We start from the raw sequence: 11,985 nt of genomic DNA, 5'->3' as shown, positions 1-11,985 counted from the left end.
GCCGAGCCGGCGTGTCTGTCTCCGCGTGCCAGTGCTGCCGCTCCGGTCCGCTGGGCCCCAGCTGCCGTCCCGTCCCGCGAGGTGAGCCCGTCCGCCCGCCTGCCTTCCGCGGGGCTCGGCGGGGCGGGTCCCGCTTCTCTTTCCCCTCCTTTCCTCTTTCTTTTCCTCCGCTCGCGGCGCGGCGGGCCCGGCGGCAGCAGCAGGCCGCACGGCCGGGGGTTGCCGGGCACCTCGGGGGGAGTCGGCACGGGAGGTGCGGGTCCCTCACCGAGCGCTGCTCTGCGTCCCCAGATGGCCCCGAAGAAGGCAGGCGACGGGGTGAAGGCGCACCCGATTATCGGCAGGTTCGGGACGTCCCTGAAGATCGGGATCGTCGGGCTGCCCAACGTGGGGTAGGTGCCCGCCCGCCGCTTCCTGCCGTGCGCGTGTGCCCGCCGGCTCGTTTGCTTACGGGAAGGAGGGGGTGAGCGGCCCCGTCAGCGGCAGCGAACGGGACTGCCTCTCTTGGAACTTCTGGAGAGCTGGTGAAGCAAAACCCGCCCCAGCGGCAGAAGGTGGGCCGCCGTACATGGCGCTGCGCTGCGTGGCTGCCGGCCGTGGGCAGCTGCTGCGCTGTGTGTGCGGGGGGTGTAAGCGGCTCTTGGCGGGGGCAGCGCGGCTGGGTCTGCTGTTGAAGTCGAGGGGCGGTTCAGTACTGCGTGTGGTTTGGGGGAAAGGTGTGTTTTTACCCAGCCCTTGTACATTCTACTTGTTTGGATTTATCTAACAAAATTTCTTTCTTACAGGAAATCCACGTTTTTCAATGTGTTAACAAAGAGTCAAGCGGCAGCAGAGAATTTTCCTTTCTGTACTATTGATCCAAATGAGAGTCGAGTTCCTGTGCCGGATGACAGGTTTGACTTCCTGTGCCAGTACCACAAGCCTCCAAGGTAACTCGAGTTCTTGCTTTGTACTTTCTTGCTTAAGCAATGGAAGTAGTGTTACTGAAAGCAAACTTTTCATGGTAGTGTACTGCAAATGTGGCATCTTTGTTTTTACTGGCATGTCCTTTAGTATGTGTGGAAAGTGGATTCTTGTTTGGAAACAAAAATGTAAGGTGCTATCAAACCTCAGAAACTAAAATAGATGCCTGTTAATTATTAATTTCTGCTTGCACTAACATGTGGATGTATAAAAATGAATGTACATAAATCATAGTGCGAATTAGCATACATGTCTGCTGTAGTTCAATAGTTGGGCCTCAGTTTTTTGAGTCAGGTCTCACAGATATCTAAAAATGATCGGCCAATCATTGACCAGGAATACATTTGTTAGCTTAATTTTCAGGTTCGAGCAAATTACTTCTGTCAGTAATTCCTGTGTACTTTTTTAATATTGAAAGAATACATCAACATGGAACTATTTACTAAAGTAAGTTGTTGTAGCTTAGTTCTCAGTCCCAAGTGAGTACTAAGCTTGCTTGTTAATATACAGACCAAAAATAAGCCAAAAGGTTTGGACTGTTGGTTATGAAGAAGTAATTATGTGTAAGTTGTGATATTGTTACTGCTTGGCCACATGAACATTATTCTTGTTTAGCTGTCATCAGCTACTTATAAATCAGTAAAGTGATAAAGAGATAAGTAGCTCTTCCTGCTCGCCTCTTATTGTCATCCCAAAGGCACACATGACTTCTCTCTCTCTGGGGCTAAAAGAAAATAAAAACATCAGCACCACAAAAAACCCTTTAATATCACTGAATATTGTCGTTGCATAGTAAATTGGATACAAGTCGTAAATCCACTTTCACTTGAATGGTATTTAGACTTTTATTTCAGAAAGAGAGTGTTTGTTACTTGAAAGAAATGAGTGTGGGGATTAGTGGGTAGCTCCTCTGGGTTCAGTCACTCACAGAAGCAGTAATGTCGAATACAGCCTCCAGTAGCCAGGAGGGACTGTGCACTACTCTTCTCTGTTTGGAAACAAGCCAGAATTGGCTTTGTTGTGTTGTAGGTGTTTTGTGTTGCTACTTCTACTAATCTGACTTGTCACCTCTTAAAAGGGTGATTCCTGCTTAAAGCATACAAATGCTAGGGAAGGAAGAGGAGTTTCTCTTTCTCAAACAGATCTGATATAAAGTTTTTAAAGGCAGAAGAGCCTGTACTGGAACCAGGGAATGAGTAACATTTGTTTTTAACAAAGAGAAAAGGGATGAGCGTTTTACCCTGGTGCTGAATAATCTGTTCTGTTGCTGGGTCAGACTGTGTAACAGGTAGAGTTTGAAATAGTAGAGAAGTTTATTGAACTATTTGAGAAATGAACACAAAGCTAGAACTAAGAGAATTTTCAAGCAGGCATGTTGGAAACCTGCTGTGTTATGAGCTAGGTTGGACCTTTCGTGTGGCTTTTTGGAGTTTCCTGGTGGGTGTGAGGTTTCATTATGCTGTACTGCATGGTACAGGGAAATCATTGGAGTGGTGGTGGAGAAGAAAGACTGTGGAAATACAGAACAGAAATGTAAATAGAGAAAGAGCATTTTGATTTCGATGTCAAATCAAGGCCTTAGCTGCATGATACCTGTTTCACAACTACATAACTAGTTACACTGAATGGTTGCTCATGGAAGTTTAGGAAATAAATGTATGCTTTCCCTCCTCTCAAATTTTGGCACAAATATGTTTGTACAACATATTGCAGACTGTGTGCATGTGTTTATCTTAAAAAACAAACAAAAAAAACCAACAAAAAAACTTTTACCTTGGCTTAGAAAATAAAGCACTCTAATGAAGGATATCTAATGATGAAGGAAATTGTCTTAAACCACCACTGTGCTAAAGAAACCGGTGTTGCCTTTTAAAGTAACTCAGTTTTTAGTAGGAACTTGAAACAAATTGGTAAGGAAGATGCTTCTTTCTTTTTTAAATGCATAAGCCTTTGGATGCATCACTCTGTTGTTCTTGATGGAATATACAGACCACTGCATTACCAAACTGGGCCTTCTTTGCCCCAGCAACTCTTGCGATCTTTGCTATAGTGCACCCTGTACAGTGAGGGTGGTGTGCTGGTGCTGTTGCTGGATTTCTGAGCAAGGTAAAATAAATAAATAAATAAATAAATAAATCCTTGCTCCAAGATTATGTATGTGCTTAAAATATAGAGGCATTTCTGGATGCTGTGGTGTTTCATGTTACGCATTACTGTGACATGCTTCGTGGTAGATCAGTGTTGCACTGATGTGTGCAAATGATCGGTTGGTGCCACCTGTTCCTGGTGATCATGTGAAGCTCAGTGACTTTCATCCAATGCTGGCTAACAAATCTTAAGAAACAGAAATTAATTTGTTTAGAGAAAGGTGAAAAAGAAAATCCAGTAGTTTTTGTTCTTTAAAAAGTACTAAAGCAGTTGATACCTGTGGTACTTTCTCCCCCATTTTTGCAGTATTTCTGTTTGCCTAATTTCACGATGTTCACTGTCTTTCAAAGCATAGGCAAGTGTGAGTAGTTCCTGCCTTTTCTCCTTATTTCTGTGTTCATCTATGATGAAATAGAGATTCAGGTTTAGGGAGTGGGCTGCTGGGAGCAGTGGTGCTTTGCTTTGCTTAGGATGTTAATTTTGTGATAGCTGAGATGAAACCATCCTGGGGACCTGGATATTCTATCTTCAAAGGTCTCTCTTCTATTAGTAAGATGTGAAATAAGCTGGTGTTTGGAATCCGTTTTCTGACACCTGGAGTTGATTCTTGTGATAGTGGTCTATCTGCATATGAAGAAGGCTGTTTTGCTCTAATGTGCCATCTTTATAGTGTGTGTTCTTCTGATGGCTGGCCAGGAAGATAATCCTACAGAATGGATAGAGGAAAGAAAACATTCCTAACAACACCTTTGTTTTTCTTAAAATAGTTTAAAATTACAATGGAGAAGTGCTCTAAAACGTGGTGTTTCCCTACCTTGCTGTTAACTTAGTTATTTGCCAGAAAGCAAGGAATTCTGATAATTCTAATGAGGAGGTTGCTGCTATTTGTAGTGAGGGTCTTATTAGCTCTGCCTTTTTATTAGATGAAAGGAGTTACTGTGTTAATGCATTTATGGGGTTACTGGTTTCTGTCTTCAGAATTTGTGTTACTTTTGGTAGTGCCTTACTGCTCACTGATTGCTGTTTCCATTTGAGCTCATATGCTGGTAATTAAAAAAAAAAAAAAAAAAAAAAAAAAAAAAAAAAAAAGATGGAATTTGCTAAGAAAACCATAGTGGGACGAAAGTGTGAAGCTTTCAAAGTTTATTTGCTTCAAAAGGTATTTATACTCTTTCTCATAAGCTATGTTTAAATATTTTTTTCCCTATTTTCTAATCTCACTGTTTTGAGTATCGTGCTGTGTTCTGGCTCAGTTCTAATCACATCACAAAGTTAGGAATGGTGTAAAACATATAATTAAGTTCCTGCCTAAACCGGCAGGTTTAATGATGCTTTGAACTTCACCTTGGTGAAGATGATGATTTTATCCAGATCCTGTACTATGAGGTCAGTTTATTATCTGAAGAAATCATTTTTCTTGTGAAGTGTTAGAGGAATGTTGAAGACAAAAATGGGAGACTTCATAGCTTTATTCACATCTTTCCACCAGCATTATAAAAGCTGTGGATTTGGGCACCTTCTGTTATGTCTACACTTGATAGTATGATTGTATTTATCTTAGTGTAGTACTAATGAAATATAAGGGTGACAATTTAAGTTGTTTAATGGAAATTAAGTACTGCTCCTTTTGTTTATGAGTGTTTTGAAGCCATTGGGTTGGAGGTGCTGATGCCTAAGGCTTGCATTTTGTAGTCTTTCTAATGAGGAATTTGCACCATTTCAGCAGGATTCTCTCTGCCACTGTTAATGATGGTACGGACATTTGTGTAGATCACATGAAGGTGCTCTTAGTTAACATTTTATTGCATTCTTGCTTGTTGTTTTCCTCAGATGGGTTTTGAGAAGTAATTTTTGTTTGAATGTAGGTGGTGTTAAGTATCACCACTTTGTATCTATTAAAATGGCATCTTCAACTAGACTTGTTTGCTGCTTTCTTTCTGATTGTTTACACAACCCTGACCACCACCACCACTACTAGTTAATGCTACCTGTTTTAATCAATGCTGCTTAAAATATGCCCTTCTGACAAACTTGCTTCGCTTACTGAACTAACAGTGGAGGGGAAGATAGCACTGATGGGCACTGAGGTGTTTTATCCATTTGGTGCTATGAAAACTGCTCGGTGATAAGCATTTTATTTCAGCATTCTGAGGTTGTTTGAAAGAACAAGTTTTTCTTGAAGGAAGAGTAGGAAAGTTTGTTTTCTTTTTTTTTTTAATAATGTAGGTGTAAGATATAAAGATATTGTTATGTGCAACTTGTTTTGGAAAAATGAACTATTTTATTTTCATATTCTGGACTTATTTCTGTGACGAACATTTTGACCAATATGCTTCAATAATGAAACTTTCAAACTTTTTATCTTCCAGCAAAATTCCAGCCTTTCTGAATGTAGTGGATATTGCTGGCCTTGTGAAAGGAGCCCATACTGGCCAAGGCCTAGGAAATTCCTTTTTGTCTCATATTAACGCCTGTGATGGGATCTTTCATCTGATGCGTACGTAAACTCCATTTTTTAAGTTGACTCTATAGCTTAAGGACAGCGTTGCTGTACTTGAACTAATAACTGTTGAACAAATAGCCATTAAAATGTAACTACTTTTACTGGGCAACTCAAAGTCATCAAGTTCAGGGTTCTCCTTACTCACTCCCTCCCCCAGAAAGCCCAAAAACAGTACAACAAACTGAAAATCACTAAAGAACCTCATCTTCTGGTGAATAGTGAGTATCTTTCTTTATGGTCATTGTGCTGGAGACTTGAAAGTGAACTGAATTGTTGGAAACATTAATAAAGGCTGCTCTGAAAGTAATGCCTCCAATTTTATTACATTGGCCCATGATATCAGCAGCAGATGTGGGTGGTGTGACAGCAGAGGTCAAACCTTCCCACCGGTATTGCAGTGTGTTGCCGTGTGACGGATGGCAGCTGAGGGGCCGTCTGATAGAATGGCTCTGACATGGAAGTGCAGATGAAGCAAGGATGTGTCATGAAACTTCTCCATGTGGAATGATTGACACCGGTTGGTATTCATTGATGCTTGCTGAGTGTGTCGAGACCAAACAGCGGATGTAATACAGTGAGGTGGTGGATGGAGTTTTGGTGATGATACCACGCCATAGCACCTGTGAAACAGTGGTCACCTCCACTGCTGCAGTTTTTTCCGAGTGCAGTGTGCACTCTTGTTCATCATGGTCAAAAATGCATAACTAATGATGGTGACTATGTTGAAAAACAGGGTTTTGTAGCCAAGGATTTGCTCTATCAAATAGTGCTTTTTGCATGTGTTTTAGTTTCTGTGGAAATAAATAGGAGGCATTACTTTTGGAGTAACATACACAGAAATGATTGGTAGAAAAAGAAAATACTGAGTTAACAGCAAATTCTAGAATTTTGTTCTTAAGGGCAAGCCTTACATCTATCCTCATGCTGATTTCTCTGTGACTTACACTGAAGCCCTGTGACTTCTGAGTACTTTTCATTTAGACCAACACAAAACCTAAAGGCGTGGAAAATTACAGTAGTGATTTAGATGGTTAGAACTGTTGCTCCCTTGAACTTGAGCATATACTTTGAGTAGAATCATGGGACACTGATTGCAGCTAAGCACTTAACGTTGTTTAAAATGCTGTGAGAAGGTGAGGACAGATCTTCAGTTGGACAGAGTGAAGTAAGTCCTTTGATCTTCTGCATCACTTTAGGAAGTACTTCCACATGTGAAGGCTGTACTGGTACATTTGTATATTGTAAACATTTATGTTCTGATATCTGAGAACCGTTTCTACAGTATCCCTAAGAAAAAGGGGAAATCACACTCTCAATTGCCATACTGGGTTTTTAATTATAGTTTTGTCTGATGTAAGTTGAGACCAAGTGATAAACTGTTCAGACTTGCTCTGTTTCATATTTATGTCGTGTTTAACGCTTGTGAAGGATATAATTTTTTTTGATATAATATGTACAGAAAATGCTTTTTAATGTATATGCTGAATAAGCCAATGCATTTTCTCAGGCTATTAAAAAGGTTAATGCCATTTATTGTCATTTTTGGGGTTTGAGAAAGTAGTGAGACTGTTATTGTGGGGTTTCAGACCATTCAGGTATTTACTTTGTGTTCTTTGAATTTAGATCTATCAATTTAGTCTTTCATGTACTTGTCATATGTTTCAGGGCTTTCATGGATTCTGAAATGTAATGATGGTGAAATGATTGTTCTTTTCCTTCAGTCTTTGAGATCACAAAAGATGTTGGAATTGTTTGTTAAATACTGCTTTCTCCTTTTTCTTTCTTCAAAATCTTAGTCTTCCTATTCCTCTGCTCTTGCTAGACATGTAGCCAGAATGCAAGCTAGTCAGGAGGTGTTGTAAAATTTCTTTTCATTGCCCAGTAAGCACAAAGATCTTTCTAAGTGTTATTTGGAGTTGTTAGTAGAGCTAATAAGTAAAAATAAACAAAAAAAACAACCAAAACCTAATGCAAAGTAGTCTAATTAAGGCATATACAACTACGTTTTTTTTTTCCTTCCTGAAAATTGCATTATTTCTGCTTTCTTTTCCTTGAGAACTGTAAACGTAAAGATCTGACACTGAAAGCTATGAGTACCTCTCTAGCAAATTAAAAGCAAGTATCTACGGTTTACACAATACAAACTCTTGTTAAAATTTGTAACTCAGACAAGTTTTTTACATACCGTGTCAAAGTATAAAATTGTATAATCTTTTTCTGTATGTTGAACTGCTTTTTACACTCACCTCCCTTTCAAAATTATTTCCAATCTAAACATTCTTTCTTATGAGTCTGTGGCACATCTGGTGCATGCACTGTTTCTGTCAGATTTTAGAGACCACACAAACTGTTTTTCTGAATCCTTAAACTTTACAGGTCCTGAGAGGATGAAGATTATTTTTTGCCTTTTATCAGAGCTCAGTCCAAATTTTTAATGGTCCTTAAACTGCCTTAAGGAACCAGTGTCCTGGGAGTGGCCATCAGTTCTGAGCCCAGCTCGTAGGCGCTGGGTTTCTGTAGCAGTGCAGAAGATGACTTGACAGCAATCCAAACAGATTGCTTCTGTTACAGGGAGAAGCTGTGTACTGGTAGGTGAAGCTTTGTGTGCCAGCCAGATGGGAAGTAGGTGTTACTAAGGATTGAAAAATGATGGTAACAGAAATGCTTTTGGGGGGAGATGTACTAAGAAGTGATCTGGGGAAATAAGCAGAACTGACAAAAAAGCTGCTGGGCTCCTGCATGGCATTGTCAGGTAAAAATCAGAACAAACTGGTCAACAGGGAGATCGCTTAGAAATGGAAAGGGATTTTTAGGTCATCACTTTTCAGAGCGTTAAAAATTTAGTGTTTGTCTTCACTTGTGCTTTGAGTTGATCTGGAACAAATTTTCACCTCAGAGCACTGAAACTTTTGCTCCCAATCCTTATCCTGTTGTCATGCATCTCCGCTGCACGCGTTAATGGCTAACATGTGCAGCAGAGCCTGTCAGAGAATTGGTCTTTTCTTCTCTTTGCATGGCAGGCAGAAGGTCAAAAGTGGGTTATTATGGGGTCCTTACTACATTCAGGCATGCGGATCTTGAAGAAAGACTTGTTAGGCAAACTGGTGGGCACATCATCCTGAAATTGAAAAGCATGGTAGCCCACCTGGGTTTGGGTTTTACGGAACTTAATGGCCGTTATCAGTGTAATCATCTAATTTCTCCAAAAAAGTAGGTAGGTAGGTGTGACTTGGCTGCAGATCTGAAATATGTCTTTGCCCAGCCATGCAATTGGGGAGGGCAGTGAAGGGAGAGGCAGAAAATTTTTTTTCTGGGAAAAAAGGCTTATCAGCTTCTCAAAAGATTGGATTTGTATTACCGGACACCATAAGAACAGGATTAGTGGAAAAATGATTTTCTTTGAGTATTGTTTTGCTTTTCCCAGGCGGCAGGTTTACTCTAGACAAATGAACTTTGAAAGTTTTTGAGAGTTTATATTGCTAAAGTTCCTGTATGATTGCCATATTTCTTTGATCAAGCATCTCTTACTTTGCAGGTATTTTGAGATATGACTTTTTGTGTGTGCTTGAATTTCTAGCAAACATAATTTTCATTGTGTGGAAGAATGTGTTAATCCTGAAAAGAAAAAACAGATATCCCATGTTTATAAATAGCTTTTTATGCAGGTCTTGCTAGACTCATTTTATCTTTGCATTGATGAACCCCATTCAGGAGGATTGTCCTTTGCACTGAATTTCTGTTCCTTTGAATTCAGTTGCATAACAGGCAATGTAGCGAGACAAACTTCAGGCATCTCACTGAAGTCCTAGGGTAATGGTTTCAGTCCTGTTTTTCTTTATTCACTGGGAATATATTGAATTTTACCTTCCTTAATACAAGAGGTCTGTTTGTAGCTGCTCGCTCCCATAACAGGATTCCCTGGTGTTTCCCCTGAGCTACCTGAAGGTTTCCAAGGAAGGTTGTTGCGTATCACTTTGTGTACCACAAGGCACTTAGGTTTGGCAGCTGCAGCTCTAATACCCTCAGCAATAATTATAATTGCCTTCCTGTTGAAACTGTGGAAGTTGTGTATGGTGTTTGCATGCCTTGTTTCTTGCATAGCGTAAAGCTGAGATGAAAAGAGATTTCTCTGATTCTTTCAGTTTCCTTCATTTCAACGTAGACAAGTACCTCGGGGCCTTGAAATGGTCCTGAGTTTTCAGTCTTCAAACTTCCATATCCTAGATACACTGTTACTTTCAAGGCAATATAGTGCTTGTTTAAATCAAGGAAAACAGTGTTTTCATACTTTAACTACACTTTCTCTACCATGAAGTAGCAACAAACAGGAGGTAGAGCAATAGGATAAGTAAAAGAAGATAGCCTGCTGGAGTAGGGCTGTATTTTTGTGTGATTAGCAATGGTACGAAGGGGATTCTCTTAGCTGAGCAAATAAGGCATCAAGAGGAGTGCTGTATATTTTTTGTTTGATATTTCCTGTTGCTTTTTTTCCCTATTAAAGTGCACAAATTGAAATGGAATTTCTTTGAGGTAAACAACTTGATCTCAATACTTCTAATTTCAGAGGTTATCTCTGGGGAAAAAGGAGTATTTTTTATTTCTGGACGAATCTAAGTGTGATAACCTTTGTCCAAACATGGTTTACTCACTTATTATTGGCTGAATGAATGGGGAGTTTAGTTTTAATTTCTTTTTTTCCTGTCCTGGATAATAGCATGTCCAGCATTATTACCAAAATAACCTGGTGTGTTCCATTTGCTGAGTTTCATTGTTTGGTTAGAAGCGGTTCTCTTGGTTCTGTTGCCCAAGTTTCAGGTGGATTTATAGTTTTAATTGCAGTGGGAATGTTTTCATGGTGGCATGAGGCAGGCTGGGGAGGGCTGTCATATTGTTTATATGGCCCTAACTGTTTTAAGCTTTTATGGCAGATCTGTCCCAGGTACTTGTAGAAAAGAAAATGACTTTCTTTGGATGGTGGATTAAAAATGGCAACTATACTAGAAGTGCAAATTTAAGAGTTGCCCTTAGCTATTACTTCAGTGAGGAAATAGCAGGTGTCAGTTGTGTCCTTGGCTACCACTCTGAGTCGAGTATTGAGTATTCTGGATGTTAAGCAGCCTCTTAATGCTGTCAAGGTTCCTTTTGTACTGATATGTACAAGCTTGTTTATCATTAGTTCTTTCTCACATAAAAATAGACTGTTCGTGATGTGGGAGAGGAGAATATTTTTTTCAGGGAATTATTTTATTCCTTTTATTCCAAAGCTGCTTTTTTTTTTTTTTTTTTTTTTTTTTTTTGTATGGATGATATGAGCAGGAGTGCTAGATTTCTATTCTCTACCTTACGGTGGTTCTGTATCAGCAAGCAGAACTGGAGTGCATGGGTAACAACCACATCTGGCCTATGTAACCCTGTTGATCCCGCAGTATGGCCAGCTGTGGAAAAGTGCTTTTAAATTTCCCAGATCTTTCACTTAGGCAAATAAAATTAATTTGTTCGCCTTTTGGTGAACAAATATGTATAAAACTCACATTTTGTACCTTAGAACTGTTTGCAGTATGCTCTTCTGCTTTGTCTTCCATGGAAGAATGTGCCTCCTTTCCTGGGCACTTGGGTGAGGGCTGTGGAGAAGGTGCTGAGAAATTGTCAGCACTCTAATGACTTATCCTTTGTCTTTGGCGAATAATGGCTCACCAGGCTGAGTGAAAGTGACACCTGAGCTGTAAGCTCTAAGCTCAGGTAACTATGGTTTAACGCACAAACAACATCAGATGAGGGTTTGAATAGTCTTTATTCTTAAACTTTGGCACAAGTGGTTGTTCTTTGAGAGCTGGATAAGCCTAGGTGTAGGGAGCAAAAATGTTGTATTGCTGAGTAGCATTCTTTTAATCTGTGGTGATTAAACAAATGACTCTCAGAGAGAGACTTTCTTTCTTCAGAAACAGAATGGGAGCTGTGAACATTCAAACGTTTATGTTACTTTTCAAAAAATCCAAAGTTTCTTTTGCACTGAGGTTCCCTTTTGCTGTCCCAAGTTAAATTTTGATTGTGATGTACCTAGGGGGCTTCTTTTCAGCCTCAGTGTAGTAACTTCTGCAGATTTAGTTAATTACTTATGCTCATTGAAAAGGAAATTTATTGTGCGTAAGTTCTTCTCTAGCCTTTATTGCAGTTTGTTAATGCTAGAATTGTAAGTCTGATGGTAATTGAAGTTACAAACGATTTGGGAGCCCACTTTGCCATTCATATTTAGCCTAATACATTGTGTCTCTCTGCGTCCAATGTCTTTTTCTCATCAGAACATGATGTTTTTATGAAAACATAAAAATTTCTTATCTAAAGGCCACCACTCTTGTTGGAGTGGTAGCACC

At 39.9% G+C, this 11,985-nt stretch overlaps 1 protein-coding gene across 1 annotated transcript in view; it reads left to right on the top strand.

Annotated features, from left to right (window-relative positions):
- OLA1 (Obg like ATPase 1) overlaps positions 1 to 11,985 on the top strand; it is an 85,573-nt gene continuing 73,588 nt past the window's right edge. The window contains exons 1-4 of the mRNA XM_042874980.1: positions 1 to 81; positions 292 to 392; positions 786 to 929; positions 5,481 to 5,608. Of these exons, the coding sequence (XP_042730914.1) occupies positions 292 to 392; positions 786 to 929; positions 5,481 to 5,608 (373 nt within the window). The 5' untranslated portion in view covers positions 1 to 81. The remainder of the gene's footprint in view (positions 82 to 291; positions 393 to 785; positions 930 to 5,480; positions 5,609 to 11,985) is intronic.

Source organism: Lagopus leucura, unplaced genomic scaffold (genome assembly GCF_019238085.1).
Source record: "Lagopus leucura isolate 7727_CA_CO unplaced genomic scaffold, USGS_WTPT01 Super-Scaffold_100012, whole genome shotgun sequence".
In the NCBI taxonomy this organism is placed as follows: Eukaryota; Metazoa; Chordata; class Aves; order Galliformes; family Phasianidae; genus Lagopus; species Lagopus leucura.
This window is presented reverse-complemented; position numbering and strand designations above follow the sequence as displayed.